The sequence below is a fragment of the Telmatherina bonti genome (genome assembly GCF_933228915.1).
Source record: "Telmatherina bonti genome assembly, chromosome: 23".
In the NCBI taxonomy this organism is placed as follows: domain Eukaryota; kingdom Metazoa; phylum Chordata; class Actinopteri; order Atheriniformes; family Telmatherinidae; genus Telmatherina; species Telmatherina bonti.
The window spans coordinates 6,326,124-6,344,647 of NC_136632.1; the positions used below are offsets into that span (position 1 = coordinate 6,326,124).

At 43.2% G+C, this 18,524-nt stretch overlaps 1 protein-coding gene across 1 annotated transcript in view; it reads left to right on the forward strand.

Annotated features, from left to right (window-relative positions):
- magi2a (membrane associated guanylate kinase, WW and PDZ domain containing 2a) overlaps nucleotides 1-18,524 on the forward strand; it is a gene marked incomplete at its 5' end in the record, with an annotated part of 293,628 nt that overhangs the window by 272,179 nt on the left and 2,925 nt on the right. The window contains 6 exons of the mRNA XM_079263001.1: nucleotides 3,927-4,190; nucleotides 4,670-4,855; nucleotides 7,573-7,771; nucleotides 8,139-8,364; nucleotides 12,537-12,689; nucleotides 15,681-15,819. Of these exons, the coding sequence (XP_079119127.1) occupies nucleotides 3,927-4,190; nucleotides 4,670-4,855; nucleotides 7,573-7,771; nucleotides 8,139-8,364; nucleotides 12,537-12,689; nucleotides 15,681-15,819 (1,167 nt within the window). The remainder of the gene's footprint in view (nucleotides 1-3,926; nucleotides 4,191-4,669; nucleotides 4,856-7,572; nucleotides 7,772-8,138; nucleotides 8,365-12,536; nucleotides 12,690-15,680; nucleotides 15,820-18,524) is intronic.

Here is an 18,524-nt window from a genome sequence, read left to right on the forward strand (position 1 = left end):
ATGAATGCAAGCACATAATAATTTGTGAGCCTCTGCAGAACAGGCAGCAATGATAATTAAAAGAAAACTGCAGGATTATAAAGTGAGGTCAAGCAACAAAAAAAAGGCACACTTGGTGTAAACACAGGTTACTCTCTGGTCCTTCCTCTGGCTTCACACCTGGAGTCTCAGAAGACACCTTTTCCTCTCCTGTTCTCATTATCACTGCCTCCCTGCAAACATAGACACACAAGCACACACTCTTCTCATCTATCCAATCCTTCCCACTCCATCCAGCCTCTCTGTCAATTTCTCCACCAAAGGCTGCTGTCTGACTCATGGCTGGCACCTTCTGCGGCCTTTACTTCCAGCCTAATTGTCTGACTCCCACCAGCACTTTGCAAAGTGTCAGACTCGGCTCAGACTTCTTGCTGCACCCACAACTCCAGATTTTACACATTTTTTAATAGTTTTCCTAGTAAAAAAAACAATGTGTACACTTGTTGGTATGAGGGAATTCTACAAGTAGCGATGGTGATAGTTTAGAAATCCAAAGTTAGTGTTTATAACTCCCAGGTGATCTCGAGGGAACAATGTCGGGGCAAAGCCTTCATACCGCTTGAACTTTTCCACACTTTTCCATGTTATAACCACATACTTACATGTACTTTCATTGGGATTTCATGAGGACCAACACAATATAGCTCATAATTGTGGAAATTAATTTACTCCTGGTTTTCAAAATATTCTTTATTCCCATTAGTGAAATCTCGGAATCACTTCATTCATGGTTTGTTCCCAGTACAGCTGTTCTGTGAAGGTTTAACCCTTTATTGGGCGCTTACTGAAATACTTTGAAATTAGAAATTTTAAATAAATCATAGTGAAATATCCAGTAAACATTTGACAAGATTGTAATATCTTGTCTAAAGCTGTAATGTTCACTTGAAAGGAAAGTTCTTCAAAGTATGGTGTACTAAAAGAACAAGGCCGGTGACTAAATATAGTCATGCCTGACTTTATATGTTTAGGACATATGATCAGATATGATCACTCCGCTTTTCACCTGATAATTTAGCCTATTTAACAAAGTCTACCACAAACAACATATGTAATGATATGTAGCACTACTTTTTAAATATCCAACGTGAGAGTCTCATAAAAATCCCATGGTATGTTTCATTTGACAGTAAAAATGTAGAGGATCGAGCTGCAGTTTCCAGAAAAACACTGATGTGTGACGCATCACAAATACCAGCTGATTGGTAGAATATCACAATGTCACAAACTGTAACGCGTATGACCCCCGCTGATTGGCTACATGAAAATACGTCATTCTACAGGTGTGTGAAAAGCTGCTGTAACGGAAGGTAGGGGGACTGCGGATGTGATCAAAAGTAATCACTTGTCCAATAAAGGTTTAAGAGGTTTGTCAGAGAAGATCTGTGGAAAAAAACAGCATCGTGAAGACAAAGGAACACACCAGACAGGTCGGGGATAGAGCTGGTCAGAACCACAACAAGCCCCTTTTACAGTGAAGATGACAAAGCTTTGGTCAGAGATGACAAACACATCCCCCCAATGGTACAGCATGGTAGTGGCGGCATCATGCTGTGGGGATGCTTGCCTTCAGCAAGACAGATGGAGGTAAACACAGGAAAACATGACTACAGGCTGCAGAGACTTGAGTCTGAGGTTTAGATTCGCCTTCCAGCAGGTCATGAAACATAGAAATGTGTTTGACTTCTAGCTGAGAATCTGGAAGAAAACCGCTGTTCTCAGCCAATCTCCACCCAATCTGACTGGGATACGGCTGCTTTGTGTAGAATGTGCCAACATTAGTCTGTAGACGTGAAAATCTGGTCAACTCTGTCCCCCAAATCCCTGCTGCTGTAATTTCAGCCAGACTTGGTTCTAGAAAGTAGCAACTCGGGAGGACTGAACGAAACTGAAGGCCAGACTTTTATCTGTAAAAACATTCTGAACGTTTTTCCCCACTTCCCAGTTATGCACTACTTTGTGTTGGTCTGTCATCAAAGATGAGAAAATGTTAACAAGTTCAAGTGTTATGATTACTTTTTATTTATGACATTTATTTCTATCTGATAAAAAGGAGGCGTTGAACTCTGGACTGTTTCACAGCTTGATTCAGCTGTGAAACAGTCAAGTGTAAAAAACAACTTTGATGTACTCTTTATAATTAGGATTTTCTGTCAAAACATTTCAGATCTAAATATGAACTTCTCTTCTCAACCAAAACCATTTTACAAGTATCTCATCATGTCTCATCAACAGATCAAGCATTATTGACCTTGAAGAAACAAGACTTTCTCCTGTTATTTACACACAAACACTGATTTCCATAGAAAGTTCAGACCATTTCGTTTAGTCTTTCATGATTACATCTACTGTCCTAACGGTTCAGATGCTGTGGAAAATGTCAGGAAATACAGAATGCGACGATTTGCAAATCTCATATATACAGACCAGTTCTCCTGTTCCACCATGCTGCTGTGATGATGCAGGATGTGGTCCAGCATGGTGGAACCTGCAAGGTCTTCCCTGAAAGAGACGTTGTCTGGATGGGAGCAGATGTTTCAGCATTGATGGAGCTTCCCAGATGTGGAAGCTGCCCACGCCATCGGCACTAATGCAACCCCATCCCATCAGAGATGCAGGCTGATAACAAGCTGGATGCTCCCTCTCCTCTTTAGTCTGCAGGACACGCCGTCCATGCTGTCCACAAACTATTCCACATCTGACCAGAGAAGAGTTTTTATGTTGAGGAACATTTTTCTGAAATTGTTTCACTGTTTTGAGAGACTCTGCCTCTCTGAAATGCTCTTTTTACACAAAGTTATGACACTTACCAGTTCACTTTATTAGTTGTCAAATGCATCTCCAGCTGTTTTTGGTTTCTACCAACTACTTTTCTAGTCTCATGTTGCCTTCTGGCTGCCATGAAATTCAAAATGAGCTTTTTTTTTCTATAAAATGGAAAAACATCTCATTCTAGATCTGACAAGTTGCTAATCTCCGATTGGGGATAAAATATTGGTGCGTGAGATTTGTAAATCACTGCATTTTGTTTTTATTTATGTTTTACAAAGTGTCCCAAACTGTTTGGAATTAGGGTCTTCCAGGATGTCCATTTGGGGCCCATAAGGGTTGAATCAGGGCTGCAGATGAGGGTATCATGTGGATTCGGCCACAGTTTCCATGGTGACCTTACCTGTGTTTGCCAAAAAGGGCTGCAAATTGATTCTGACAGGTTTTCAGCTGGTTTTTTAGCCAGCCCACATGGGCTCCCTGTGCCCACTTAGCCCACCTACATCCCTTATGGGGTTCACATGGGCTTTACATATGTGGAACATGTAGCTGAAACCACATGGGTCCTGCAACGTTGGCCCAGTTTAACCCCATGCCCACTCAGTACACACATAGCTCAGATTTAACCCTTATGGGCCCCACATGGACAAGCTGGCTGGGATTTTGTATTTTTGTTATCATATATCAGTGGCCGTGTCAGTCTTTCTGCTGGTTATGTGTTTCTGCTTGTTTTATTGTATTTTAATCATCTCCTTTGCTCAGGAAACTGGTGGTTTTTATATAAGCTGGAGGAAACGCAGAGCCCTCCGTGGCTGTGGCATTGAACGCAGCACTTGTTTTCATACAGTCAAAATTATATGAATTTTTATATATTAATATGAGGTTTCATCATGTTTACATAATTTTAACTAAGTTTTAGAATAACGTAACATTTCTATCGGGGTTTTGTGTGTTTGTGAAAGACTCAGTCACATAAATGCTACGACCAAATGTTCCCCAGAAAATTGTTGTATTCCAACAAAGTCTTCCTCAGTTTTCTTCCTTTTATTCATCAGTAGTTTTAAAGTTTGAATGCACTACTTCCCATGATCAGCTCAGCTCTGTACTTTCCCCCGCAGGCGATTCCTGTCCGGAGAACGGCCGCAGCCCGGGCTCCGTCTCCACGCAGCACAGCTCCCCACGCAGTGACTTCACGTACGCCAACAGCACCAGCACCACCCAAGCTCCCAACACCAGCATAGGCAACACCGCAGCCGCTGCAGACGGGACGTCGGCCGCCAACGCTCCACCCAGTGACGTGGTCATCAGCCGAAAGGAGAGCGAAGGCTTCGGCTTCGTCATCATCAGCTCGCTCAACAGGCCAGAAACTGCTCCAACCAACAGTGAGTCCTGTGATTAGCTTTAGTGGCATTTAAAGAGTCAAGTGGATGCTCATGTACAATCAGGCGTCCTCTTCTCTGCACTAACAGCTGTTGTAGGTGTTTAACTCTGTCTGAAACCTCATGGATGTGTGTAAACCACCACACTGTCTGTAGTAGGGTCACGCTCAGCGCCAGACTTTAGTGAATAAGGTTTTTGGAAAAGTCATTGCAGAATAAAAAGTGAAGCACCTCTCAGTCTAGCTCATCATTTATACATGGCCTCCCACAGCACGTCAGTCACACACATCTCTGGCTGGCTGCCTTGAGCATCAGTGCATCGCCCACACACAGGAAAAAAATCCTGGATACCTTACATAAGCCTTGAGTGAATAGCAAAGTAGACAGAGACACGTTCAGTTATCGAGCGAGCAGGGACAGAAGTAATCCTCCAGCCTGCTGCCGAGCCCGTCTTCACCTGCAGCGTCTGAATCCTCCCACAGCCGTGCCCCACAAAATCGGCCGCATCATCGAGGGCAGCCCGGCCGACCGCTGCGGGAAGCTGAAGGTGGGAGACAGGATACTGGCGGTGAACGGTCAGTCCATCGTCAACATGCCACACGCTGACATCGTGAAGCTGATCAAAGACGCAGGCCTGAGTGTCACCCTGAGGATCATCCCGCAGGAAGGTGAGCAAACATCTGGTCACACAACAACTTACAGCTGGCTTTGATCGTACATCTTATAAAACACGACTTCATCGTGGTTAAAGCAGCAGCTGCACTCAGATCAGTGACTGTCTTCCCAACAGCGGCTTTTCAAAATGAGATTTTAATCCCAAAAATATTTAGCTGATCACAAACGTACACTCATAACTGGCTTAGCGTGCTGCAGATAAACAAGTCTGGCCTGCGTTCTGCATGAACAAACTCCATTCTTACCTCCGTTCGGCATCGGTTTAAAACAGACTTCACGATGTGAAGCAGGTCCTGGTGGGAATTACAGCCATGTCTACGTCCTCTTGCAAACAGCTGAGAGTTCACACACTTCCAGCCACATTTACGTGTATTTTCATGTAACAGGTCGTCAGCTTCTATTAGTTTATTGATCTTAATGATCTTAAGCCTTCTTGTTTATCTGACCTGCTCTAAGAACATGACCCCTGTGGACCCTGATGTTTTCTTCTTCTGGCTTTTTAATTCTTTCCGGTTGTAAAACCTGCAGCGAAGCCTTGCTCCATCATTCTGATCCTCACCTGCTTGAAAACTTTAGATGCTTTTAATTTAATTCTTACTTTTCATTGACTTTGTTTAAGAGGCATGTGGGTCCAAATGACAAGAGAAAAACTGTGAGAAAATTCTAGTTAAAGATTCACAAAGAGGCTAAAATGTTAGTATTTCTACATGCAAGAGTAGAACTTGGCTGAACTTCATGCAGCATCCTCAGTCCGTCATCGTACACCTGCTTGTTTATTTGTATGTTGTAAGTATAGACTGTATATAAAGAGATGGGCGGAGTCTCTGTAACGTCACCCGTAGGTTTCTGAAGAGCTGATTTGAAGCTCGGTGGGCGGTTCCTACCATCACCATCTTGGCAGGGGCATGCGTGTCGTCTCGCCCAGAAAATACAAATATGGGCAAAGAGGTGGAGCTGAGAGGGGGGCTGTGAGCGTCATGGTGGATGATTGACATCGAGCGAACTCCGAGACTTCTGTAGCTAAGAGCTAACTGAGCTAACCTGGAGATAACAGGAGCTAACGGATGTAAGCGGGCTACAGCTAAGTCATGTTGTTAACCAGCTAAAAACCGCAGTTGTTCTACGTTCTTCTGACTTGAAGCTGGAGATCTGGTACCTGTCAATCAAAGGGACACGCCCCTAAATATGCTGAACTTTGAGATTAAATTACTTTTAAACGGCGAGTTAGAAAAAAAATTCACTCCCCCCACAGTTGTCATGAAGGTAAACCTGTACTATTAAACCGAACATGGATTTTTGAACCAGGTTGTAAACATGTTTATTTCTACTGTGAAGTTGGTCTTTTTAACATGGGAGTCTATGGGGATTTGCTCTGTTTTGCAGCCCCTAGTGGATGAAGGGGAGAACTGCAGTTTTATGCACTTCTGCATAAGCTTCACTTTTAACCATCGAAGTCTCCGTCCATCTTTCATATGCGGTCTATGGTCGTAAGCAAAGAGTATCAGACTATTTTGTGACCATCTTGTCTGCAGTTAACCCTTTTGCGACCCTTTTTTCCAGTGCTCTCATTGCAGACAACTGTTCACTGTGTGCGCTGCTCTTCTCTGTGTGAATAAACTAAGCAGGAACTAAACCAGAGGTTGGATGTACTCAAACAGGAGAAGCTTTACAAAATGATTTAAACTGAAACACAAAGTGAACTCATGAAGGAGCCTGTATACATGGTAACACTGTCAGTAAATCCTCGTCATCAGTTCTAAAACACTTTCACAACCCGATGGAGACAAATCAGGAAGTTCTGCTTATGACCCTGTTGCTTTTCATAACCATGTTAATCCTCCTTGTTTTTTATTCCTTATTTCTCTATTTTTATTTTATTTATTTTTATTTATGTAAAACACCATCTATGTAGTTTTCTTCTCTTCTGTTTTATTGTCGGTGTATTTCATCCAAGTTTAGTGTTACGTCTGTACCCAACCTCTTCAGTCATTTCCTCTCCTAAAACTCCAGCAGCTGCTCTCCTCACTTCCCAGATGTTTGCAGATGTTAGAAGAAGAGGAGATGCTAACAATGCTAAACATCATCCTGGAACTACTTTTTACAGACATGTTGCTGCATCAGATTCAGAATCAGCTCAGATTCTCCATAAAATAATAAAACGTGTCAGGTTCAACATCTGATGTTTATCTGTTTTTTTACCTTCTACTGGGAATAAAATCTGCTTTTCACTGTATTCTGTTATTATTCAGATGTTGAACACATCCAGATTTATTTCTGGAAGCGGTGATGTAGGTTTTTATAACAGTCTGGCAACACTGATGCTTTAAGAGGACAAAGGAAAACAGGACATTAATAAAAAGTTTGATTAAACAGAGGAAACTTTTCAAACAACAAACAGCACTAATCAATATTTCATATTTACATTTGATCAGCTGTTTATGTATTTTGTGAGCTGCAGTTTCAGCTTTATGAGCCATTGAAGCTTTTTTCAGCTCATTTTTTTGGTTTGACACTTAAAATCCGCTCTCACTTCTCATCAAGTCAGAAACATCCACACGGCTGCAGGCGGTCACATGACCTGCAGGGAATTTGCTTCCTTGTCGTCATCTTCATGAGGAAACAAATATTTAATCCATTTCCCCCAAAAATGATCACCTACTGCAAAACATCTAAAAAAAAATGTCATCTCTTTTCTTTTCCTGCATCGCAGAGGTCAGCAACCCCCCGTCAGCCCCCGCCTCAGAGAAGCAGAGCCCCATGACTCAGCAGAACAGCCCTAAAGCCCAACCCAACACCACCCAGTCCAGCCAGGCAGCAGCAGAACCAAACCAGCCCAACCCAGTGTCCAGTCAGAGCCCAGCAACCCAGCTTCCCGCTGCCCCCCCTCAGACCTACACCCATGAGGGCAGGTAAGACTCCATCTTCCAGTCTGCGGAGACGTCGTCACCTGGTCTCTGTTCACGTCTCCTTCTGCCGGTTTGTTGGATGACATCACCCACCCTCCCAGACTGCTACATTACTTATATTTATCGCTTCTTTATAAAGGTTTTTAAATATTTCACACAATTTCAGGGCCCAAAATCTACGGTGTTGTTCCTTTATCCTCTGCTTTCCACCCCGTCCTCGTCTCAGTGTCGTCACCGCCAGCCTGAACTTTCCTTTGATTACAGACATTTTACCTTTCATTTCCCCCCCCGATGTAAACTTGTTGTCTCTGCCAACAAAAACAAGCAAATCTCTCCGGATGTTTATCCTTCAGTCTGGTTTGGCTGTTAGTTACAGGTCTGAGGTGAAGGCGAGGCAAGACGTCAAGCCAGACATCCGACAGCCGCCGTTCACAGACTACCGACAGCCGCCGGTGGATTACCGGCACCCTCCGGTGGCGGATTACCGGCAGCCGCCCACGCTGGACTACAGACACCCACCGCTGCTCGACTACAGACAGTTAGCACCTGATGCAAGGCAGTTCACCATCCCAGACTACCGGATGCCACCAGTACAAGTAAGAATCCCTCCACCTGCTGAAAAGATGCTGATGCTGCAGCGAATCAGTCGGCTGCAGGAAGCCGAGTCTGCTCTGCACAGCTGCAACACTGCAGATGTTAATGAGCACAGTCAGTTCCCTTCTGAGTTACTGGAAACTAAATGTAGCCAGGAGTGGGAATTTGCCAAAACATGCAGGATATGTGTCATTAGGATGTCCTAAATTAGTCAAATTTATATTTAAATATGGATACATATACCCTTTGGGGCACTTAGAGACACTCCGTGGGGTATGTCAGAAAATAAAAATGCTGATGTTAAATTTATAATAATCCTGTAATATCAATAAAATACACATCTTTATAAACTGAAATGTAGTTTTAAGAATAACTCATTGTAACAATCAGCTCAGCTTCATAATCAAACATCACTTAAAAGTCAGGAAAAACTTTCATCAGTGTGAAGCGAAGCAACGAAAGCCGACATGTCAGTATGTAGGAGAAAACATTTTATTTGCATTTATTTCCACAAATAAGGTATTATGTCTCTTATGTGTGAGAAATGGCATGAAGCCAGAACTTGTCCAGCAACACCAGAAAGCTCACCTGTCGTGTTGCTCTGACACCTGACACACCACAGGAAGGTAGACTCTGTGTGAAAAGTCTCCATCACATCATTAAAAGCGCCTGAAGGCTTCTTCTGTGGTGTCTTTCCACGTGACCAAGACCAGAACAGCGCCATCATCTCTGAAGGCTTCCTGCTGCAGACGACGATGGACAAAAACACAGCAGACAAACTAGAGTGTGTGGTTGTCAGAGGACACAGTTTGCTGCCGGACTGATAGAAGACAGAGAATTACTCACATTCAACACAGAAATATGCATTTTTAAACAGTTTGGTGTTTGACTCTCCCTCGTCTCCTCCACCCTGTCACCCCCTCGCTTCAGACTTTTGTCACCATCACGACACGGTTTCCCCTTTATTTCCAAAATCAGCCATGTAGCTGAAACTCATGAGGATCCCAGACTTTTATATATCAGCTGCTCATAACTTCCCAACCATTAACACTAGAACCGCCAAGCGGGTCATTTTTACCTCCTTGGCTTTTCAACCACTTCTATCTCTGTTAAAATAAAATCCCTATCTCTTCAAATTCATCACTTTTCCTGAAATGGGTCCAGTGAACTTATAGTGAATTTTGGTGAGTGTGTGATCGCAACAAAAAGAAATCTGAGCATAAATATCTAGAACCGCCAACGGGGTCATTTCTACCCCCTAATGAAATGCATTGTTTTCATCAGTCAGATGTTTCTCGCGCCACGCCCATTCACGCCACTCCCAGTTGCTTCGTAACACGCGTGAGTTTGACAGCTGTCAAAGACTGAGTAAGAGGGTTTTATGATCGCTGAATTTGAGAAATGGATAAATACAAGAGATATATGAATGCCAAAGAAGCTTGGTTATTATTTCAAGAACTGAGTGACGGAGAACTTGCTCTGGATGACGGTGGAGGAATCAGTAGCTGGAGAAAGTGATGATCCGCCTCTTTTACCTGATAACGAGTCATCTACAGAGTAAGAGGAGCTGATCGCACATCGCCACATAACGTGTTTGTATGCGAGTGAATGAAAAATAAGTTGAAGAGCAGCGTTTATCTAGTGGTAAAATTAATTAGAATATTGAAATATGTTATTTTTTATTTAAAATGTTTTTTACTGTTTAGCTAGTTTTTTTTTTTAAACTCTTAATTATAACTATTAACATAATAAATGGAATCAAACAACGTCAAAGCATCTTTGCGTTATTTGCGCTGTTGCAGCAGGGGGCGGTAAAAATTACCCTTCTTGGTGGTTCTAGGAGTATTGGAATGTTGGCGGTTCTAGTGTTAAAGAAATGGGACCCAATTTTTTTGATTTCCAGTAACTGAGAATGATGCTGCAGCCCGTCATAAGGGCCAGCCTCCACCACAGCACGCCTTGTGTCAATAACAGCTCCTTCTGTTATCAAAGCCAGGATACATAAGATGGTGCTCCGAGTAAAAAGACGTTTTCCCTTCGGTTCTGTCAGTTCACACTCGTACAACATGTGGGATAATCTTCTACTTCTCTGGCCTCTCCAACATGAGGGAGCTTCACCCTTGCCATCCTGCATGGACCCTGTTAAGTCCTATGTGTGATTACATATGTAGTTAAGCAGGTCTGTACTTCTCAGTGTGCCATATTACACTTTGTTTTCAAAAAGTTCATGTGGTTGGAAAAGGGCTAGTGACATCGTTTATAAAATGTTTCACCCCACATTCAGGCCCTGGTCCTTAATTTCAGTCATTCCAGACGGGTCTCCAGGGATCTTTACTGAGAACAGGCTGAACCTTTAAAGCTTCATGAGTGGTGCCTGTCCACGCCCACTCAGGAAGACGAAGCGGCTTTCGCTGCTGCCTGCTCTGTCATTTTAGAGAGCAGCCTCAACTAGCCAGAGGGGGCGTGTCTCCTCCCCTATCGGGGGGTGTGGTTATTTCCCTTACTGAGGTCACAAATGTAAAGATCTCAATCCCCAACACGCTGCCCCTTCCACACCCAGTGAAGTCTCTTTCGCAGCTGTGGAGGACACTTTAATCGGAGGGGTGGGGGGGGGGCATAAACAAGATGGGCAAGAATGGGACGCCCCCTTCCTTCCACCGGAAACTTAAAGCACTTGTTGCCATGGCAACACATAGATGCCTGTGTGTACTGCTGTAGTGCTGAAGCACATCTTGCAAGTCGCAGGGATCCCTGCCATGTGTAGGATACTAAAAATGACTTAAATGACACTAAATAAATAAATATATATATATATATATATATATATATATATATATATATATATATATATATATATATATAAAATATATATAATTCTTATTTTTCATAAGATGTTTGGTGAAACAACCTTATCATAACTTTTATAAATCCCCCAGCTGCCTCTTTTATCTCCACTGTCCATGAAACATCCCAGATTTAGGCATCACTACAATGACAGGAGCTCCATGCTGCTGAAAATACTTTTAAATGATCCCACAAGTCTTTTCTTTACTGGTTCCAATCCAACAATTAAATTAGCTTCTTCCTAAACTTTCTGCGGTTTTCTGTCAGTGTGTCAAACGTGTTTCCTTTATTCTGCTGCAAAGTTTGTATGGAGTGTTGCAGACTTGCTGTTTGAGGGCCGAACGGTCCACTCGCCTGCCACACTGTGTGGTTTGGGACAGCCCTTAGTATGACGGAGCCTCTGCTAGAAGGCGTAAACACAGCGTTAGTGTGTCGGCGTAGTGTTTGTGCGGCGTTTTGGGATTGAGCCTCAGACTCATCTGTTTGAACCGACATCCACTAAAAGCAGAGCAAGCAATAGAAGGAGGTGATTGGATTCTTCTCATTTCCAAGTACAGGATCAGGACTGTTAGACTCCCTTTAGAAGGTGAAATTTGTACAAAATAAGGCTTTTAAATCATGATGCAATAATTTCCTTCCATTTCTCCGTCGTTATCTTGCTGTTATTCCTCCTCCCAGGCTCTCTTTAGACCCTCCAGTTATGCTGGGTGGAATGGAGGTAGAGGTCTTCATAAATCCATGATATTTACATCTGTCTCAGACCAAAAGCACACCTTTACATTGGCTATGGGATACGTGGCTGGTACAGCTATAAGATCCATTGATCTGAAGCTTTAAATGGGAAAAATGCTCAACTTTGGACAAATTGTTAACTGTCAATCTAAACAAGGTTTGCATTCAGAAATGAACACATTAGTGCTGTTTGCAGGTTAAAGCGTCTCTGCTGAGTTATTACATCATCTGCACGACCTCATTATGTTACTGAAGCCTGTTTTCTGTTCTGCTCGTCATGCCGAAAGAAAAAACAGACTTTTGAACCTTTTTTATGCACATTTTCCTTCTACACTGAAACTTTCTGGTTCAGATTTTCAACTAAATTCAACCCATACATTCCCGACTGGCCTGATTTTGTCTGTTTGACTAAATAAATGATAGAATGAGTCATGCGGCTTCATCCTCCACCTCTTCAGTCTTCTCTGTAATTCTTGCTATATTTGTTTTCCCGTCATTTGCTCGCTTCTCGTTTCCAGATCCCGTCCTCTGCTGTAACACTCTGTTTTATCCCCTTATATCCCCAAATCTAATCAGGTCTGATCTCTGCTTGTTTTAGCTTTCGCAGGACTTCGACTTCTTCACAGTGGAGCTGGAGAAAAGTGTGAAAGGATTCGGCTTTAGCATCCGGGGAGGCCGGGAATACAAAATGGACCTGTTTGTCCTGCGACTGGCAGAGGACGGGCCAGCCATCCGCAACGGGAGGATGAGGGTAGGTTTGATGATGTCTGTTCCTCTGACAGAGCTGCTGCTCCCTCTTTAAAGGTTAAGCTGCTTTCTTTGGCTGTGGATTACATGGCAGTCGCTCGCTGTAATTGTGAGATGTTATCAGAGCTGCAGCAGTAACTTTTCCCATCTCTTAATAAGAACTTGTGTGGAGCTTTTCAGATGCCCCCCCCCCCCCCCCCCCACTCCCTAAACCTCATCTCTCCCCTGCATCTGCTAACAGATGAAGCAGACGACATGTAAGTATTTACACAGCAGCACCTCCCTCCATAGAAAATAAAATAATCTGTATGTAACTTGTTACAAATAAAGACGATACCATGCCAATCTTTAAATCAAGTATTTTTTGAGGGGACTCAACATTTAATGCATTATTACAGAGACAAGTTTTAGTCAGCAGTTTGTAAAAAAAGAGGTGACGTGATGACATGCACAGGAAAGCACAACGTATATAAACTGTTAATAACAAGTGTAATAACAAAAAGCTTGTGCCAGACTTGCTGACATTTTGAGTTTGAGGCAGGTCATCTGTTCAACGATCCCTTCAAAAGGAGGAAATCCCAGTTTTATGGTGGAAGGAAGTTTTCAGGCTTCGGGTGTCAGAGCAAAATGATCTGGAGTCATTGATTATTACAGATAATAATCCAGCACATTTTATCACCACTGCGAGCATTAACCCTTCAGTAAAGCCGTGTGTGAAAGCACACGGTGCAATAAAGACAACTTCCCACTTCATTTCCAGCTTACGCTCCCTGAGCTCATCGTTCACTGTATGTCAATTCAACTTTATTTCCCTTTTTATTGACGGTGAAAATGGAGATTGCTCTCCCGTTGCTGTTTGGAGGTCAGGATTAATGAGCAGATCGTCTTGCCTTCCACCTCCTCCGCCTCCCGTCAGACCGCTGTAAGGACACCTAATGACTCCTCTTCTCTTGGATCCAGTTTGCTCCTGACTTTCAGATTGTGCGCACCGTTACAGGAGGACTTCTCCATTTGTTAGAGTAATTGGGCAGCACGTTTTCTCCTGTTCTCCATGAAGCCTCCCTATTAGTCAACCTCAAAGCCGTCTCCTGAAGGGCCGGGCAGGAGGCGGAGGTCTTATATTTAACTCCCGAGCACAGAGGAGTTGTCATGAAAAGCAAAGATAGTCCTGTTAATATTTATAGTAGCTGTTATGTGAGCTGCTGCTGCTGCCGTTTCTCCTGAATGTGAAGGATATTGGTGCCCATCGAGGAGAGTATTTTACAAAGAAACTTGCTTTTAATGTAGTTTGGCAGCTTTTTTAGGACACGTTTTCCCTGTCAGCATGTTTTCACCGATTCTTCAGCTGCTGGTCGCATACACCGCAATCCAGTCCTCTCCTTACTGGTTTGCTCTGGGCTCACACAGCTTTTACCAGTCTCTGAGCAACACTGGTTTCAGTATGTGGACAGATAAACACTAACTAGGCACAAGGCAGGATGTCTGCATCACTTCTCATCCTGATGGTCCATCACTCTGGAACAGGGTCAGTCTGGACTCATCAGACCACATGACCTTCTTCCAGCTCCAGAGTCGGGTCTTAAAGCAGATTTAAGTCTTTTTTTTTTTTTTACAGTGTTTTTCATTCAATCTTTATTTATAAAACACAAAAAGTGTAATGCAAAGTGTTTCAGATTAGACAAATAATACACAAATATGAAAATAAACGTGTTTACCCATCAAATCCCCCAGATCCAACCCACAAACTACACATGTGCACGATGATTACATGCACAGCGCATAAGAATTACTGACACCTGGTGGTAAAGATGGACATAATTTCAATATTAAGTGAAGTTGTGAATGTACGGTGGCTGTCAGTGGCCAAAATTCTTCCAACCATTAGCATGTTTACATCAGTGAGTGGATCCAGTGGCATCAGTTGCAGCAATGACTGCACTACAGGTAGCTACTGTGCCCTCTTTGCTTATCCTAAACCCATTAGTTTTACAGCTTAGAGGGTTCTCCCTTCACACAGAAAGCCGTGTCCAATCAGGGACACCGTAGTAGAAATGATGGAACCAATATGGCAGCTGTCATGTATGTGGACCCACAGCAATATATTAGATATAAATGGTTCATTTTAAGATCATAAAAGCAAGGTTTTTTTTTTAGTAAAGTGATCAGATACCAGTAGAAATAGTTTTAATGTTGTAACACTTTTTTCAGACTTTATTCTTGGATCCAGTTACATAATGCACCTTTAAGTGATTTCACATCTTTTAAGATCTTTTCCCCCGACCACGTTTCTGCCTGGAAGGCGATGGTTCTCCGCCATGCTTCCAGCGTTTTCAGTCCAGCATTGGACTGTTGCTAACCCAGTTTTTGTAGTTCCAGCATCTCAGTAGATGTTTTCGGTGCGTGATGTCAAAAACCACTCTCCTGAAACGTTGTTGACGTCGTCACATAGACTTAAATAACTTCCTGATCATCCATGCAGAAGTTATCCACTGAGGTTCCTACCTGTTTGCTTTGTCAAATCCAGGTGGTGACTTTTAGGTTTTTTTTATTTAGGCAGGTACTAAAACTCTGTGAAGGAGTTCCTTCTGAAAGCACAAATCAGAACATTTGCAGCAGTTCTGTTGTTGGTTGGAATTTTATTGACATTGCATTCAGTTTGGGATGGAGATCCCCTCCGGTTTGTTTCATCGTCCTCATGACACTGAACTCCACATAGACCACAAAGCTTTCATCGTTTGGGACTGATAAATCCACCTGATAGGATTAGTCATTCATAGACCTCAGTGGGGCGGCTCCAGAGGACACCTCAACAGGAAGAGGAAACCACGTTTGGGGGGCGGGGGGGGCGCTCCAGCTAGCGCTTGAATATCCTCGTTATTACACACGGCTCCATCCCCGTGAAGATCAGGCAAGTTATAGATTACTAAGGCATCTCTTTTTGTGTGTGTGTGTGTGTGTGTGTGTGTGTGTGTGTCCCTCTCATGCTGGCATCCAGGTCGGGGACCAAATCATTGAGATAAATGGAGAGAGCACTCGGGACATGACCCACGCCAGGGCCATCGAGCTCATCAAGTCTGGAGGCCGACGTGTCCGTCTCCTCTTAAAGCGGGGTACGGGGCAGGTCCCAGAGTACGGTAAGCATCCACACCTTCTCCTGCACGGTTCCACTCCTTCTCTTCAGCCTTTTCTTTGTTAACTCTTAGACTTCAGTCTCTGACCTGCTGTTGTTTCAAGCAGCTCTTAATACAACTAGTCTGGCATGTCCTGATATTCATGTTATAATCTTTATAATCTTCATACTTCTGGATCTGTTCAACTGTGATTTAAAAGAACTAATTGTTTGTCTCTTCTATCTTGACTAACACTAGTTTATCTTCTGTCCATTTCAGTGATCTATCACTAATTGATTGGTCTAGGTTGTTACTTCCCCTTCTATAGGAATGGTATCTTCCAGTCTCTCCATGTGCATGAAAAGTGACAAGCATGGCTCCCCCTATTTCTTCCTAATGGGCCACTCTAAAGACACGGTTTGTTACCATTACCAATGTTTTTCTCTTCATTTAACCCTGGCTTTCTCTGCTGTCTTCTTCTGTCGTTTTACTTTATTAATCTCGAGCAAATTGCTGAAGATGTTGCCTTTCTTTTTCCTTATATATCAGCAAAGCTGCAGGAGTTTGTAAAATTAGTGATTATAACCGGCCTCCTGACTGAGCCATAAATCAGCCTTCAACAGCTACCTGCAGGCCCAGAGATCCAGCAGTAGGAGCGTTCACCCCGAGTCGGCTGGGGCGCAGCGTTAAGTATCGCAGCTGATTATTTACCCAGGAAAATAACTGCTCGGCACAAATTGAGCCCAGAAGGGGACATTTATTTCTGTTGCGTGGCCGCTAATAAAAATGCATCGGTTCTCTGGCTGTTTCATCTGCATAACAGTCACTTCTCATACTTGATAGACAGCCTTTTAGCCGTCAACCTCTCCCCGACTTACCCTCCCCGGCCTTTAGACACTGGAGGAGCGTTTCACCCAGTCGGCCCCCTTCCATCCTGCAGTTTAGTCTCTGTATGAAAAGCATTTTGCCTTGAGGATGTTGTGCAGCCCTGAAATATGCATACAAGGAGTGTTAGTGCGGTTAGCCAGACGACACAGAGCTCCGTCATTACAGATGTTGTGTATGTTCTCCTCCCCTGCGGCCGACAAGCGGAAGCAGCATCTTAACCCACGCGTTCAGGTCTGTGTGGGTTTGATCCCACATTTCATCACTCCTCGACTACAAGCGCTTCATTTGCACGCTGAAAGGTTATGCAAATCAAGTGTGGTGATTAATTTGGCTATTTAAAATATTAGCATACTAATGCTGAAAGGAGGAGGTGGGAGTTGCTGCCTGTTTTTTTAGGAACAGCTAAATGCAAAATGAAGCAGAGATTCAGGGCAACAAACTGTGTGACGTGGATGCAGAACTTTACACATGATGATTTGTGCAGAATATAAAGTGTGTTACGTAAGAGCTGAAACTGCAGGGGACACTTTTATCAAAGTCACCGTAGTTTTATTTACTGCAAAAAGCCAATAAAGAGCAGAACTTTTATGTCCTATTTATTAAAGTGACAAAAGCAGAAACACGTCCCATTGTGATGTGTATGCTGAGGGAGGAGACACCAGTCGGCCTTTATTCACTGAGATATGAAGTCCTTTTTCTCTATTCCACACTTGCTTTTTATATGAGCTCTGTTATTAATAACACCTTAATTCATTGGATTTAACCCTGGTTATTAGGATAAATAATGACATCATGCAAACTCGCTTAATTCAGCTTAAATTGCGCAGCTTGAAATGCAGACAATGTGCATGCATTTGTTAAATTTATAAAGCAGGAGCACACTGGAATGACCTGCACAGACTGCATGGCTGCAGGCGGGTGTGTTCAAACTGCAGAAGGAAGAATTTAAGGTGTGTAAGTTTCCACATGGTGTTTGCATGACAACACATACAGAAGTAGTCCATGCTTAAAGTCACATTAATGTCACATTACATGGCCAGTCACCTCAGACGTTGCTTCATTTCTCACATTATAAATATGTGCTATGACTTTTTAAAGTCAGATACTTCCAGTTGCATTTCATTGAAGAACAGTATTTCCAGTTGGATGCAGCGTTCCCTTCTAAGACACAGATTACAGCAGGAGAGTCCACGTCCAGTTCCCGAAAGCTACTGTCCTGCAAGTCTTACATGCATCCTAACCCCAAACGCCTTCAGTCCTTCAGCTCTGCAGAGGCTCAGTAACAATACATTCATTTGATTCAGGTGCGTTGGAGAAGGGACACATGAAGTTGCAGGACGGTAGCTGTGCACCTCTGGACGGCAGAATGTTGCAGACATGAAGAGTAATCCTGACTTTTAAAAGGCTCTAAAATGCTACTGTGTGTCTCAGCTAAACTACAGGATTAAAACTGAACACAAAAAGTGCAGAAAGGTGTTTGGTGGATTATTTCTGTTGGAACGAAGCGTCTTGGTAAGAAATGGCTGAAAAGTCTGTTTATTCCCTGATAAATGGAGGAACATTAGTCACTCAGACGCCTTCATGTGATGAGCAGCAGAGCTGGCTCTCTGGTTCGGTCCATGACAAGACTGTCAAAACAGCCCAGTCTGTTGTTCATTCTTGTTTTGCTCCCAGTAACGAGTGAGCATGGACCAGTTCAGCTCTGCCCCAAGTTTGATGGAAACCAATCAGTGTTTCTCAGTGCAGGTCCTCGGCTCCCCTGATCTGCATGTTTTAGACATGTTCCTGCTCCAACACACCTGAGTCGGTTTTCTGGACTTCCTCATCAAGTTTTCTGCAGC